This window comes from Balaenoptera acutorostrata, chromosome 3 (assembly GCF_949987535.1).
Source record: "Balaenoptera acutorostrata chromosome 3, mBalAcu1.1, whole genome shotgun sequence".
Taxonomy (NCBI): Eukaryota; Metazoa; Chordata; class Mammalia; order Artiodactyla; family Balaenopteridae; genus Balaenoptera; species Balaenoptera acutorostrata.
Genome location: NC_080066.1, coordinates 36,129,897 through 36,146,626, shown reverse-complemented (window position 1 = coordinate 36,146,626; position 16,730 = coordinate 36,129,897). Strand labels below are relative to the sequence as shown.

At 39.6% G+C, this 16,730-nt stretch overlaps 1 protein-coding gene across 3 annotated transcripts in view; it reads left to right on the top strand.

Moving 5' to 3' along the window:
• The window catches only part of SH3GL3 (SH3 domain containing GRB2 like 3, endophilin A3), a 140,756-nt gene that overhangs the window by 86,293 nt on the left and 37,733 nt on the right, over nt 1-16,730 (top strand). For 2 of the 3 annotated variants that reach the window (XR_009007797.1, XM_007194257.3), the window contains exons 2-5: nt 1,324-1,392; nt 7,652-7,724; nt 10,298-10,441; nt 14,418-14,551. Coding sequence is in view for 2 of the 3 variants with exons in the window: in XM_007194257.3 (XP_007194319.2) it covers nt 1,324-1,392; nt 7,652-7,724; nt 10,298-10,441; nt 14,418-14,551 (420 nt within the window). In the remaining variant the exon portion in view is untranslated. Of the gene's footprint in view, nt 1-1,323; nt 1,393-7,651; nt 7,725-10,297; nt 10,442-14,417; nt 14,552-16,730 lie in introns of those variants that run through there. The other variant, XM_007194258.2, reaches the window with a different exon arrangement.

Below are 16,730 nucleotides of genomic sequence, written 5' to 3'. Positions count from 1 at the left end.
GCATTGTTTGATGAAGAAACTCTAGGGACTTCTCAATCATATTCCTTACCTTGGCATTTGAGAATCTGTGTGGTCTGGCCTCTGCCTACCTTTCAGCTTTTATTTTCCTTCATTCTCCTTTGAGTACCATTCATTAGAGTTAAACCAAATTTCTTGCTGTTTCTTGAGCACACTTGGTCCTATACCAGTAGTTCTCAACTGTCCGGAGACATTGTTGGTTTTCACAGTGGGGTTGTGTGTGCTGCTGATTTCTAGTAGGTAGAGGCCAGGGATGCTGTTAAACATCCCACAATGCACAGGACAGTCTCCTCAGCAAAGAATGATCTCATCTGAATATCAGAGTGCCAAGGTTGAGAAACTGCCCTACAAATTGCTGCCTCTGGGTCTTTTTTCACGCTGCCTCACACCAGAAGGCCTTCCTTCAGTCCTGCCTGTTGAAATGTCCCCTGTCCTTAAAAAGCCAGTTCAGATGCCAAGCCTTCTAGGAAACAAGTCCTGGATGACCCCCACGCTTACCCTTTACACTGTAGGTTCGCAGAATCCTTTCTATGAATCACTGAAATGCTTATCACTTAAGATGTTACAATAATTTGTGTTCTGTACTATTATTTTGTATTCTTACTGTTTCTCCCTTGTATTTTATAAACTTATTTATTTATTTTTGGCTGTGTTGGGTCTTCGTTGCTGCGCACAGTCTTTCTCTAGTTGCAGCGAGCGGGGGCTACTCTTCATTGCGGTGCGCGGGCTTCTCATTGTGGTGGCTTCTCTTGTTGCGGAGCCCAGGTTCTAGGCGTGTGGGCTTCAGTAGCTGTGGTGTGTGGGCTCAGTAGTTGTGGCTTGCGGGCTCTAGAGCGCAGGCTTAGTAGCTGTGGTGCACGGGCTTAGCTGCTCCACAGCATGTGGGATCTTCCCGGACCAGGGCTCGAACCCGTGTCCCCTGCATTGGCAGGTGGATTCTTAACCACTGTGCCACCAGGGAAGCCCTCTCCCTTGTATTTTAGTTGACTGTTGGTATATGAACTCTTTTGCTGAACTGTGGGTTCCTGGATGACCAGGATTAATCTTATTTATGTTTCTACTAGAGCAACTACCATGTGTTTTACATATAGTAGGTGCATAATAAATATCTGTTGAATGAGTGAGGAATGTGTATCCTCCCATGTTCTTAGCTATGGTTACTCCTTCCAACAATTTTCTTAAAGGACTTAATTCAAAAAAATCCAACAAGCTGAACCTGAGTTTGTTTTTGTTTGTAATAATTTGGGTCAAATACTGTGATAACAAATGATTGTACAGTACAATTACTTGTGTTTATTTCTACAGCTGTTTAGTGAAAAAATAAGTGGCGTTGAAGGAACGAAACTAGATGATGAATTTCTTGACATGGAAAGGGTAAGAGAACATTTTAATGTAAATTATCTTATAAATTTGACTTTCATTGTGATATGAGATATACTGATACTGTAAAGGATATTAGAGTGGGGATCTAGGATGTTTGAATTCAGGTGTGGATTATGGAATCCAAAAGGCAGTTCTTTCATACTTCAAGGTCCAAATAAAGACCCTGGACCTTGGGAGATGGGATATGGCTAACTGGTTCCCTCTAGTGGACAAGAGTCAGAATGCTCAAAAGATGGTCCATCTTGGCAAACAGTTTAGGCCAAAGTGATTGTGATTTAATATCTTGGAGAGTCGAAATGTATTACTGGGAGGAGGCTCTTCGAATATATAAATATTGATTTAATGTGTGGAAGACTCTGACCCTGTTCCCACGTGTTGCAGCAGCTGCATAACAAGTAATTTTTATCCACTGGAACCAGCCATGTCAATCCACTTGGATAAGCTGGTTTCAGACTTTCCTGATGGGTAACACAAGGATGATAATGTGTGCTCTGCTTGCCTCGTGTGAATGTTTTGAGAATTATGCAGAAAAATTAACGTGTATGAAAGCATTTAAAAAATACAATGAGCACGTTACAGACGTGATTGGTAACACATGACAAAGGAAGACTGTAGAGTCTCGGTCCCTGAACAAGCTTCCTGGTCAACTGTGTGAAGTAGTTTAGGTGGAGGCAGAAGTGGGACCATCACTAATTATCAGCTTTCTCAGGTCCTTTCCCCTTTGTTTTGGGACCTTTAAAAATAGCCTAGTTTTAATAATTAGAGTCCCCAGGTGAGAGAGGGCAGAGAGAAAGCAAAGCATCTTTCCTCAGGTGTAACATGGAGGGTACAGGCTATAGCAGGTAGTAGAGCTTTCAGCAGATTCTGGGGAAGGAAGTCCAGCCCCAGACTGTGCCTTGGGGGTGTAGGGGTTACTGTCTTCAGGATACCCTGGACCTGGCCACACTGTCCTCCAGGGAGCTTCTTATTTTCTGGGTGAGCACAATTAATTTTATAGAAATGTTAAGGCCTTGATAGAAAGCTTATTTTGTTTTGCTTTTGGAAAAAGTTAGTTTCTGAAGATTGAAAATCATAGAACATTTAAACATCATTGGCATACCTAAAATTACTTTAAAAATCTCTTGATAAATAAAGATATTTGTGTAACTTTATTACTAATAAAATGATTCAGTTGAGATGTTAAGTTTAAAAGTACATTTCAATAATTTTTGTTTCCGTTGTTGGACTGAGACCCCTCTTGTTTACTTCCTTTCCCTCCCAAAACCTGAATGAGTGACAGAAGAAATACAAAAAGAAAATCTATTGTCTGTTTTATTGCAGCAGTGAAAAGCATGGAAATATTTAATAGGTCAAGAAGTTTTAAGGACTTTCTAGAAGAGGTGAATTAGGTAAAATATGAGGCCACTAAAAGGAAAAAGAGGGTTTTAAAAAATTATAGAAAGATGTATCATGTAATCTATCAGGAAATTGTAACAGTTATGAACGATTATGAATCATTTAGCATGGCATCTGAATATGTAAGGTAAAAGCTGTCAATGCATAGAGAACTGGCAAAAATCAGAGTAGAAGATTTTGCATACCTTTCTCATAAAATAACAGATAATTAAATAATAGATAGGCTCATAGAGAATTTTCATAAAATATGACTATTAACTTTGATTGTAAATAATATAGATATCTGCATTCCTCAAATTGAGAATTCATTTCAAATTTCTTTAAAACAATTTCAATAATCAATTATTTATTGGGCTATGGGAAAAAGAACTCAACAAATTTCTCCAAGTAAAATCATAGAACACAAGGATTACAAGGAAGGTATAGTTGCCAAATTCTGGATGTTTGGAAATGGAAGAACATGTAAAAATAATTCTTGTTTCAAGAGGAAATGAAAAATAAAATTAAAGATCACTTAGTCACAAGAACTCTGTATGTCAAAACCTGTGATACATGGCTAAGTCTTCAATGCATTTAATAGAAAATAAATGTTGGAAGAGAGTGAATAAGTCATTCAAGCCAAAAAGCTAGGAAAACAACAGCAAAGTAAATCACTCTAGGTGGAAGGAAGAAATCAATACAGATAAATGAGAAATTAATAAAATATAAAACAATAATAACAAAAAGGTAGAATCAATAAATAAAACCAAGAACTCTTTTTTTTTTTTTTTGAAAGACCACCTCTACTAAGTGTGAGCAAGAGAGGGAAAAGGGAAAACACAACTAAACTACAAAAGGAATAAGAAGGATATAATGACAGATGTGGATTCTTTTTTTTTTCTGAATTTTTGAATTTTATTTTATTTATTTTTTTATACAGCAGGTTCTTATTAGTTAGCCATTTTATACCTATTAGTGTATATATGTCAATCCCAATCTCCCGATTCTTTAAATTAAAAAAAAAAGAGAGATTATCATAAACAGGTGTCAGAAATCAGGACTGCCAGCAGCTCTCTAACTCAAGGGCTGAGGTCTGGGAGTGTCAGTGGCACAGGCTTTGGGCACCTCAGGGGTAGGGTACCAACACAAATGGAAATTCCAGATTTAATCTACCAACAAAGACGCCCTCACACCAGGTAGACTTTACAAAAATAATTTTCACCTCTCTGCTTTCCCCTGTTTGTCCTGATGGTTTGCTGAGATATTTGCATTGCATTTTCTTAACCTGAACACACACACCCAGCCCCCCGATGTCCCCAGTTATTCTAGAAGGGAGGTTTTGTTTCTAATTTTTTTTTGTTTTTAAACTACGTGAGTTATTTTTTTCAGTGTTCAACTTGATTGCCTATTTTTGCCAACGTGTTTAGTGGCATCCCCTTTAATTTGTAAAGGGTTTATTCCTTGCATTGATTCCTGGGCTGTCCTGGAAGCACCACCAGTATGTGTACATCAAGGCCTGTGAGTTTTAGGCCATTGGTTTCTTGGCATTTTTTTTCCCAAAAGAAATAGAAGAGTCTAAGTAGAAAGTATTCCTGCCTCTACCTCCTCTCATCCTCACCCCTCAGAGGTGACTCCTAGATACCTGGTGGCTTTTCATGTCCAAAGAGGGTTGTATACATGGAATGACCACTCTACATTGTGTTTTAATTAATATTGAATATATATAAAGTTATAAATCTAAAACCTAGTTTTTTTCTTTTTCTTTTTTTAAAATTAATTTTTATTGGAGTATAGTTGCTTTACAATGTTGTGTTAGTTTCTGCTGTACAGCAAAGTGAACCAGTCATATGTATACATATATATCCCCTCTTTTTTGGATTTCCTTCCCATTTAGGTCACTACAGAGCATTGAGTAGAGTTCCCTGTGCTACACAGCAGGTTCTCATTAGTTATCTGTTTTACACATAGTAGTGTATATATGTCAGTCCCAATCTCCCAGTTCATCCCACCCTCCCTTCCCCCCTTGGTAACCATAAGTTTGTTCTCTACATCTGTGACTCTATTTTTGCTTTGCAAATAAGTTCATCTGTACCATTTTTCTCGATTCCACATATAAGCGATATTATACGATAAAAAACCTATTCTTCTTAAGCCTTAAACTGCACATATGGATTTTATTTATAAATTTAGTAATTTCAGTATAAAAATGATGATCATTTTTAGTTAATCTTCATTTTAGTTTCCATTAAGTCATAAGCTGAACAGATGAAATCCTTATACATTTGTCACCAACTAGTTACATAATTAAGCAAATTCCCTTAATGCAAATTCCTGCAATACAAATGCAGTGCATAGGAGTCCCTCAGACTTAACATCAAATCTAAAACAGGATTTTCCTATGCACTTACATTTCTTGTAACTCTAATAAAATTTAAACATTAAGTTATTAAATTTTCTTAAACATTTCAAAGATCTTCATAAACAATTGAACATACTGAAGAGAGTTCAAAGTGTACAAAACTCGTTACCAGGTCAAGTACACATACACACAGGCGCATTCCCACACACACAGCTAGCACACGTGTATCAGTAATATGGGTTTGATTCATTTCTTCATTTCTGTACTGTCTTTTTAAACCTTCCTGAGGCCCCAAATTTAAGCATTCAGCTAAGGGGAACAAATACAATTTCAGGTTGGATGAGAGTGCTTCGTCGAAAGCTTCTGACCCTGAACAGATCATAGATTTTTATTCACTTTTTTAAAAAATTAATTAATTAATTTATTTATGGCTGTGTCGGGTCTTCGTTTCTGTGCCAGGGCTTTCTCTAGTTGTGGCAAGCGGGGGCCACTCTTCATCGCGGTGCGCGGGCCTCTCACTATCGCGGCCTCTCTTGTTGTGGAGCACAGGCTCCAGACACGCAGGCTCAGTAGTTGTGGCTCCCGGGCCTAGTTGCTCCGCGGCATGTGGGATCTTCCCAGACCAGGGCTCGAACCCGTGTCCCCTGCATTAGTAGGCAGATTCTCAACCACTGCGCCACCAGGGAAGCCCCCATAGATTTTTAAATGACAAAAATGAGGTTTTTTGTATTAGAAATCACTCCCAGCTTGCTTTTTTCCTTAGCAACGCACAGTGGACGTCTTCCCAGTACATATAGATCTTCTGTGTATTTCCCCCCTGTGATTAAAGAGTATTCCTTATTTGGATGTTTCACAATTTATCAAGTCAATCTCCTATTGATTGTAATTTAAGTTGTTTTCAGTTTTTATGACTATGTAAAATGGTCTAAGAAACATCTTTTTACCTCCCTGCAGTTTACTGGTATGTTTCTAGATGCTAAGCCCCTGGAAGTATGATAGATGGTACATTAATAGGTACTTCACCTTGATCTCAAAAAGATCGTATCATTTAGCACTCCTATTGTATATGAAAGGGCCCATTACTCCACACCTGTATAATACCTTATATGGGGTCTAGTCAATTAAAAAAGATTTTTGGGGGGGTCAATCTGGTGAGTGGAAAGTATCTCCTTTTAATTTATAATTTTCCTGAATATTTTGTCAAATGTTTATAAGCAACTTATATTTCTCCTCTTTTGTGGATTGCCTTCTTTCTAGTCGGGTTGCTTTTTTTTCTTAATGGGAGTGCGGAGTATAATAGATACTAACCCTTTATTTTTTTTGCATTTTAGTTTATGTTCACCACTTTTATCAAACTTCGTGTATTGTGTCTATTCACTGTTCCATTTGAAATTTTATGGAGTCAGAATTTTGGTCTTTTCATCTTTGATGCTTGGATTTCGGTGATACCTGGAATATCCTTTCCACCCCAGTATTTCAAAATATTCTCCTGCATAGTTTAGTACTTTTACAGTTTGTTTTTAGGTCCATATTTTTAACCCTGTAGGTAGTGTGATGTATGAATCTAACTTTATTATTAATTTGCCAAGTTTTAACAAAAAAAAGAAAAAATTGAAAGTGTGATAGGCTTTGAATTACTTTTACATGTTAATTGGGGGAGGATTCACATCTTTCCAAAACTGAATTTTCCCATCTAGGAATGTGGCTTTTCAAGTATGTATTGTACATTTCTCATAATATTTCTTCCTCGTTATTGCTTATTTTTTAATTGCTGCTCATATGAGCGGGATCTCCTTTTCCTTTAAAACATTTTCTTTTGGGCTATTGATGGTATAAAGTAAAGCTATTGAAATGTGCATAGTTAACTTTTCTTGTATATTCTCACATTCGTTTTCTGTTTAACCAACAGGCAGATTTGGGTATCCAGGAATGGTTTTGAGGAAGGAAAGATTCAGTCTTAACCTGGCAGGGAAACCTTTGTTGTTAGCATCTTCTGCCCACAGAACAGAAGAATATGTACTTCAGTGATAATATTGATACTAGTGATGATGATTCTTTTGTTGTTGGCTTACTGAGGTAGTTTCTCATATGAATCCTTATTATGACATCCTTATACAGGTACAGAAATTCAAGTTCACCCAGCAAATAAGGAAAGTTTGGCTCAGAAATGTCTAGTCTTGGTTTTGAGAGACCTTCAGGCACAACCAATAATCTAGCGGAGCATAATAACTTGTCCAAGTTTCCTAAATATTACATTAATATCCATTTTAATGTTGAATAAGAAGTTAGTGTTCTCCACCATCATTGGGAGGAGCAATTATTGGAAGGATGTCCCAGAATCAGAAAGTTAAGAAAATATTACCTCTTCCAGAAATGTTGAAAATGTCCATTTGGATTAAAATCATTATAATGGCGTTATAAATATTAAATTGATCAAATTTATTTCTCTGTTTGTTTTTCTGTAGAATTCATTGTTTGTCATTTACCAATATCTTCATGTGTTTCTTTTTTTTTAAGAAAATAGACATTACCAATAAAGCTGTTGCAGAAATTCTTTCAAAAGCCACAGAATATCTTCAGCCGAATCCAGGTAAAGTTAGAAAATGTCTTGAAATAGTCAATTGTTCATTTGCTGTCACAGATTCTAATAACCCAGGTTTACTGAGCGTATGGTTGACGTGATCTAGAAACAATGTCCTCTGTGTCCGAATAATGAAATTCAGTTTTTTTAAGTTGAGTGACTAAAGGTAGTTGCAGTGAATCCTAGCTGATGACAAACAGAGCAGACACTTCTGTGAACTATGGTGACGTTATTTGGGTGGAGTCTTGGTCTTAGCAGCAAGACACTGCTAAGCAAAGACATTTTTTATGAGATGCTTCGGAAACCCACTAAATATTTTGTCCATGTTTTCTTATTCAGCTGTTTCCTCTTTTTTTTAAAAAAATTTCTGCCATCCTGTTCTAACGGTGCCTGTGACTTTGAAATGGCTTTCACTTCATTGCTTCAATGCTGATGAAGTGAGGTACGATAAACGTGAGAAACATGAGAAGATCCAGTGTTACCGCAGCTTCTGGACAGGAGGTCTTTCACTCCTAGGTATTGAAGCAGCATCCCTTGATGAAGTTTTCCTAAGTTCTAAACTATAGAAACCAATAGAGGGCGTCCAAGCTTTGAATTCTGTGGCTTTCCAAATCTGCCTTTACTTTGTATGAATTTATTATTTGCACATAATTATCGTGATTCCCTCGGCTGTAGGAATCAGCACACATCCAACCATCTGAAAATCTAGAAAATAAATTTAAAAACATACATTGAATAAAATATTATGTCCAGGCAGGATGGCAGGTATAGAATTCTTTAAAACTGTATAGCTGATTATAGTTTTAAAAAGCATAATTATATATCTCTTCCTGGACCTCGTCAGTGATTGAACCACACAAGTCCCTTTTCCTGATGAATCAGTCAACACATATTTAGCAAATGCTCCCTCTAGGCAAGGGGCTTTCCTGGGTCCTGGGATATACGGTTGAGTTGGAAGGGAACCTGCCCTCAATGAGCTGACACTGGAATGGGGTAGGGAGGTATTGGCCAACAATGAAAGTGTCCACTTGGCCAGACACCTCTGGTTATTTCTGGAGAAGAGGAAGGGAGGCCTAGCAGCCTCTCATTCCATTTAGTGGCCCTCAGTCACAGGACTGCTGCATCCCACATCCTGCCCAGACAGTGGGGAAGAGGAGCAGAGTGTGTGTGTGTGTGTATGTGTATGTGTCTGTGTGGCGGGAGAGTGAAGCCTGTGTGCCTGGGCACCAGGAGGATAAGTGCTTCGAGGATGAGGTGGGCAAGATTCAAAAAGACTGGCACCGTGAGTGTCTAAAGCTTTACTACTTGAAGTGTGGTCCATGGTCCAGGAGGACCGGCATCCCCTGAGAGACTGTGGGAAATGCAGAAACTTGGGCTCATCCCAGACTGACTGCATCAGACTCTATATTTTAACAGGATCCTTGGGTGCTTTGCATGCACATTAAAGTTTGAGAAGCACTAGTTTAGAATACTTTAAAATAAATATGTAATTGTTAAAATAAAAAACAATAAAAATTTACCCCTTTACAACCTAAAATTATCTCAAACACCACCTAGCCTACAGAATAAATTCCCAAATCCTTAGCTTGGTGTTCAGTTCATAGTCACATTTCCCCCTAGGTATTTCCTGATTTGTCCTGTATTAATTTCTTCTTTGGTCAAAGCAGCCTACTCTTTATCTGTTGGTTATAAACCATAATAAGCCTTCCCCCTTCTGCATCTTACACTATTTCTGCACTTTTGGGGGGGCATCTTTCCAACTTTATTCAGCGTATTGTTATATTTTCCTTTCTGTACACCACATCAGACTTTATTTGCATAATTACATCTTGTATTTTCTGCCTTCCAGTAACTAGAGTGTGAGCTCCTTGAGGTCAGAGGCTGTCTTAGGTCTCTCTGGAGTCCCAGTAGTTAGCATGGTGTGTCACACAGAGCTGGGATTAGTAAACACTCATGGCCCAAGTCAGAGAAAGGACTTAGTGGCCACCTATCATTTCCCTTGTGTCCAGGAGTGGAGCTGCACCTGAGGGACCATCAACACAGACTCCGGTTCCCCATGGGGGCATCTGTCTCCTATTGGTTAGGCTTCCTAGACAGGAGTGTGCAGCGCAGTGGCCCTGTACCATGAAGTTACATATCATCAGTCTGGATACACTCTTGGGGGTGGGGGGCTGTTAACCACCAGCTGGTTTGAAACATCCACCTCAGCAATTCTGTTCTTAGTTTGCAATTGGTCCCCAGGAAAATTTGTCTGCCCAGGGGTCAGCGTCTGACTCAGTGAGTAAGCTGTGGGTGGGGTAATGATTTGGTTACTAATCGGTTACTATTATTTGGGAGTCAACAGTGTATGCCATAATTTCTATTTTTCATCATGTTTGTGCAACGGTGCCCTGAGCCCCCACCCTGGTTAAGAATCTAGAAAACCACGCGAGTAACTTGGTCACACAAGTTACCTTCCTGTCTCAGGGCTCTGACGTTTTGTCTAGGGCGATCTTGATTTCTCCAGCCCCGTTTGTTACATGCTACGTACCTGTCACTCCATCATGCCATTTTAAGGAATTACAAATGATAATGTTTTTAAGCATACAGAGCTAAGCTAGGAATGCTGAACACTGTGTCGAAGATCCGAGGACAGGTGAAAACCACGGGGTACCCACAGACGGAAGGCTTGCTGGGCGACTGCATGCTGAAATACGGGAAGGAGCTCGGGGAAGGCTCCACTTTTGGTGAGTATTCCCACGTCACCCGGGAGAGCTGAGAACGCATCCTTTGTCGATTTTAGGTTATGCACAAAACCTTCATTTTAACAACGCTTGTTATTTTTTTCATATTATCAAAGCAATACATGTTCGGGAATTCCCTGGCGGTCCAGTGGTTAAGACCCCGCTGCTTCCAATGCAGGGGGCGCGGGTTCGATCCCTGGTTGGGGAACTAAGGTCCCGCATGCCGAGTGGCGCAGCCAAAAAATAAATAAATAAATAAAAATTAAAAGAAAAGTAATACGTGTTTATCGCAGGAAGTTTAGAAAACATAGGCAAGTAAAATAAAGGAAAATGCCAGCATCACCCATAGTTGCCTACCCAGTGATGGGCCCAATTACACACTTTGCTGTATATCCTTTATACCTTTTGTTTATTCTTATATATATTCACACACACCTTTAAAAAAATTAAAATGGGTTTATAGTATACATACCCTAATTCCCTTTTTTAATCTGCTTATTCCCACTGGCTATAGCATGGTCCATGTCATAAGACAGTCTTCTACCATATTGTTTTTAAAGGCTGCATAATATTCCATGCATCCACAGTTTGTTCAATCAATCCTATTTAGGATATTTAGATTTTTCTTCTTTATGTGAAAAAAAAATTACATAGCATTTACGATAGCCACTTTCATGGATAAAGCTTTGGGAATATCCAAGATTATGTTCTTAGATGAAATTCCTGGTAGTGAAGTTACTGAATCAAGAGTATGCCCTATTTTTCAGGTTTTTGAAGCATAGTCCCAAATGACCCTCCAGAAAGGTTATACCATTTTGACACTCCTGCCAGGAAGGTATGAGAGTGTGTTTCTCAGCACAGGTGCTAACTGAGGGAATTATCTTTTTAGTTTCCTTTTAAATAACTGATAATTTGATTTATAGCAAATAAAACTGATATCTGGCTGCTGTTTTAACTTTATTTTTTGGATTATGTGTGAGGTAGATTTTTTTTTTCACGTTTGTCATCATCTTTGTGAATTGTGTATTTACGTCCTAGAATATATTTACGTTTTAGAATATTTTTCTATTAAGGTGTTCTTTTTTTTTTTTTTTTTCTTACTGGTTTATGAGCTTTTTCAGTGGTCAGGATACTTGCTTTTTGTCTGTCTCATATGTTGATGAAGTTTTGCCCCAGGTAGGCATATACCTTCTGATGTTGTAGGTGGAGGTCATTTTAATGGAACAAGATTTTTGCTTTTTATTTAGCGGGGCTCATTGGTCTTTTATGGTTTATGGCTTTGGTATCATGTTTAGAAAAAATTTTCCGCTTCTCCCCGCTTCACTAATAAGCTGTGTAAATGTTTGTTTATACTTTATTTTCATACATATGTTTTCTTTTCTTACCTTTAAATTCCCAAGCTCCTGAATTTAATGAATGAGTACTGTGCAATAGGGTTTTAATTTTGTGTTCTCACAAATACATAGCTAGTTGCCCTAACACTTTATTGAAAAGTTCAACCTTTCTCTGCTGATTTTCTATAACTTTTTTGTTATAAAATTTTATATATTTTAAGTTTGTTTCTGGTCTTTCTCTTCTGTTTTCTTGATCTGTACCCTGTTTTGATCAAGTGTCATGTTGTTTTAAATATTGTCATTTTAAAATATATTTTAATATATTTAACTAAAATTTCCCCTAGATGTTATAAAAATTTCATGGACATACTCATCTGTTTTATTTTTCCAGATGAAACTTAGAGTCATTTTAAGTCCCCTGTACTAAAAAAGAAGAAACTTATTAATTTTTTTTTTTCCCCACACCACGTGGCTTGTAGGATCTTAGTTCCCCGACCAGGGATTGAACCCAGGCCCTTGGTAGTGAAAGCGCTGAGTCCTAACTACTGGACCCTCAGGGAATCCCCAAAAAACTTATTAAATTTTGATTGAGATTACTTTAAATTGATAAATTATATTGGGTGTGAATCGAACTTGATATGTTAAATCTTCCGGGAGAATTTGGCACGTTTGCTACTCATGTAGTGGTAGCAAAGCAAGATATGGAAATTGAGGATTCCGGTATTAGGCCATAGTCATTCATCTAGGAAAGTGGGGGGAAAGTCTTTTGAAAACTTAAAAAAAAAAATCCCATATGTTAAAACACTAGTTAGTCACAGAGGGTAACAGTATCCTTCAGAGCAGTATAATGTGAATTTTATTTTATTCCCTGGGTGAATGGGGCCAAGATGGCCTATTCCTTGTCCTGAAGGCTGACCAGTGGAGGGAACAGGAGAGACCGCCAGGCCTTAACATCCATGGACAGTCCTGCAGTGCATCTGGTCAGGTGACAGGACAGGGGATTTGAAGGGCAGACAATTTGGTAGCTTCCTAGGTGCCCAGCGAGAGAGAGCTGACATCAGGAGGGCATTAGGAACAGAGGGGTTGCTTGCTGTTCTGAGGAAAAGACTGTGCTGTCGGATGCTTTCTTCTTGGGGCCACACAGAAACTTCCTCAAGTGCAGAGACCTCCACCGGTGGAGGCCGAGTCCCACGTCCTCGTGGAATTGGAATCCTGAGCAAGGAGATGGGATATCAAACCCATGGAGGTGACAGCTAATATTCAGAATGTCACCTTTGGCGCCTTCTAAGAAACATATTTGGAAATGTTTTCGTCAAAGCTAAATTAACTGACATTCTGGGGTGTGGGCACTGGTGTCAGAGTGAGCAGTGGGGTCAGAAGCCATATCCTCCATTTCTGACCAGCTGGGCAGGAAAGAGTCCCCAGGCCAGGAAAGGACGTTCTCATCTCCATCTCAGAATGAGTTAGAACCAGACTCTGGGGAGTTAGTTAAGGAGACATAGCCTCCCAGGAGGAACAAAGCTACCCATGCGCCAAAACAGAGTCTCGGTCAGCTGTGGTTTGGAGTAATGGTTTCCACTTACATTTTGCAAGGTCCTATAACATACACTATCTAGGCTATTTCTTAAAAAAAATAAAAAGTGAGGTGAGGTGATATTGCTATCCCTGTTTTACAGATGAATAAACTGTACATGCCTATTACTCGTAGGTGAAACAACTTGAAGGTCAGAATTAGCTAGAAATGCAAATTCTTGGGCTGGGATTTCAGGTCTTCTTCAAGCCTGGGAGTTGAGAGACCCCAAGCTCTAACATTTTATGAGATTGATTTGGAAAACCCCAACTACAGGAAAAAGAGTTCAGTTTAGTGCGGCATTTCCCAGAGATGTCTTCTAGAAAACCTGCAACCCTCATAGTGCTCAGCTACCAGGATGCCTGCTTGCAAATTACTGCAGGTTAGCTGGTGCCGAATACCAGGATTTAATCCAGCTAAAGCCGCCCATCGCTGCCCAAGTCTGGCATGGCTGGCCTGGACCTCACTGCAAGAGCAGACCCTTCCCACCCTGCTGAAAGGCTGTCCTGTGTGACACTGACAGACTTTCTTTGACATCAGAAAGGGTAGGGAAATTTAGAACCATCTCAAGAATACAAGGAGTGGCCTCAAGAAGACCTAGCAGCTGGAAGCTGAGATGAGGTTTTATTCATTTATTTCTATTGTAATCTTTATTGGTTAATATTTAACCCCTGATGAATGAATCCTTTTATTGTTTACAAAGACGGATTTTGTTCTTGCGCCTCTAAGGAACCCTTGGTGCCAGTTCACAAAACTACCAGTTTAAAAAAAGAAGCTTTAACCCCATCTAGTGGCTGATACGGTAAGTGCCTCAGTCTGTCTGAGCCTCAGAGTTTTATTCTATGCGGTGGAGAAAGTGCAGAAGTAGTGAGGAAAATGTGGAAAATATTTAGAAAGACTTTCTCGTTTTTACATTTTCTTTTCTCTGGGTCAAGATCCAAAGGCCCCAGAGTTGAGGACCTTGTTACACACCATTGATCATCACAAACTTTTGGGAAAAAATTAAATAAATATCACTGTTAACTTAGAGTTAGGTCTGCTAAAGAACCTTTTTTATTTGTATTTTCTATTGAAGGCAATGCATTGATAGAAGTTGGCGAATCCATGAAGCTAATGGCTGAGGTGAAAGACTCTCTTGATATTAATGTAAAGCAAACTTTTATTGATCCACTTCAGTTACTACAAGACAAAGATTTAAAAGAGATTGGGGTAAGTTTTCTAGGCTATAAATCTGCCTGTTGCTATTTAGTATGATGTTTATACTATTTAAAATCATTAGAACATTTCTATAGCGACTCAGTGAAAGCATCATCTATCTTATTGTGGGTGGTAAAAAAATAACTCAGTTATGTTTACCTGGCTCATTGGGAAAGAGTCCCAGGATCAATTAGCCCTTTATTTTGTACCTTATTGAAGCCAGCTAGGAGCCAAGCTCAAGATACATATTTCTACAGTCATTTCTCACATAACAAAATGACTGCATAACTTTGTACTGGATTTTTTAAAAAGCAATCTTTATTTATTTTTTAATACCTTTTTATTTTTTTGCCACACCCCACGGCTTGTGGGATCTTAATTCCCTGACCAGGGATCGAACCCGGACCATCGGCAGTGAAAGCACAGAGTCCTAACCACTGGACTGCCAGCGAATTCCGTGTATTGGATTTTTGATTATCAAAATCATACCATACTAGCTGCATCTTTGTTTTTTAACATCTTTATTGGAGTATAATTGCTTTACAATGATGTGTTAGTTTCTGCTGTATAACAAAGTGAATCAGCTATACATATACATATATCCCCATATCTCCTCCCTCTAGCATCTCCCTCCCACCCTCCCTATCCCACACCCCTCTAGGTGCTCACAAAGCACTGAGCTGATCTCCCTGTGCTATGCGGCTGCTTCCCACTAGCTATCTATTTTACATTTGGTAGTATTTATAAGTCCATGCCACTCTTTCACTTCGTCCCAGCTTACCCTTCCCCCTCCCTGTGTCCTCAAGTCCATTCTCTATGTCTACATCTTTATTCCTGTCCTTCCCCTAGGTTCTTCAGAACCATGTTTTTTTTTCAGATTTCATATATATGTGTTAGCATATGGTATTTGTTTTTCTCTTTCTGACTTACTTCACTCTGTTTGACAGACTCTAGGTCCATCCATCTCACTACAAATAACTCAATTTCATTTCTTTTTATGGCTGAGTCATATTCCATTGTATATATGTGCCACATCTTCTTTATCCATTCATCTGTCGATGGACACTTAGGTTGCTTCCATGTCCTGGCTATTACTGGACAGCTACATGAAATTAGAACACTCCCTAGCTGCGTCTTTTGATACGTTGCACTAGTGATCGTTATTTTCCATTACTTCTTAAGGAAATCAGTACATAGGAATCAACATTTTGTATCTGGAAAATGTTAAAAATGGCCCTCCAGAGCATACGTGGGAGCTTTCGGGGGACCTGTAGGTAATCACATGCCACTTGCTTGGTGGTGCTTTTGCAGATATGCAAAAACAGTCTTGAGACTTCTACCCTGCCAGGGACTTCTACTCTGGAGGGACAGGCTGCATCGAGACCTTCTTCGGGCACCCCCTTGAGAAGCTGCCCAGAAGACCTTCCTGGTGGTGCCTTGAGGCGTGATCTGAATGCAGCCTGGGCCAGCTTGGAAGTCATCCAAGCCTGGGGGATGTCCCCTTTTCCTTTCTTCAGGCCCAGATTCTCATGGTGTGGTCCCTGAGCAGCATCAGCTTCACATGTTAGAAATGCAAATACTTGGGCCCTATTCCGGAGCTTCCTGATGGAAAGTCCTGGATGCCCGTATAGGCATTTAGAATTTACACCAAAACCAAAGGCTATGGAGGGGAATTCGGGAAGGTTGAAAGAAAAATGAAAGCAACCGTTCAGGAACTCCGAGGACATTCTGCTACCCGGCCCCCAACCCAGCCCCCGCCAGCACCCTCCTCAGCTCCTTACTCCCATTGCCCTCTTCCCCTCAGGCCAGTCCTCCACTGGGGCCCGGAGTCCATTATCCTCATCTCCTCAGGGCCTTTGCCACATCTGGCATCCTCTCTCCGGAATCTCCCTTCTTCCCCTTTCTCTCTATCGGCTTCTTCAGGTTAACGTTTAAACACATCAGCACAGCAGCCCTTGAATCCCGGCTTCACATCTCGGCCCCTCCAGTCCACTCTCCACACCACAGCCAGAGTCTTCCGAAGGTACAAGCCCCCAGTAGCTGCCCACTGACTTTGGAGGTAAAGATCCAGCACCTAGTGCCTAATTCCTGGCCCCTCCTTCTCTCTACGGGTTGATTGCTCATCCCTTCCCACTTGAACTCTCTGCCGGCCTCAATGAATTACTTACAGTCCCCAGGGGATGTTTTGCTT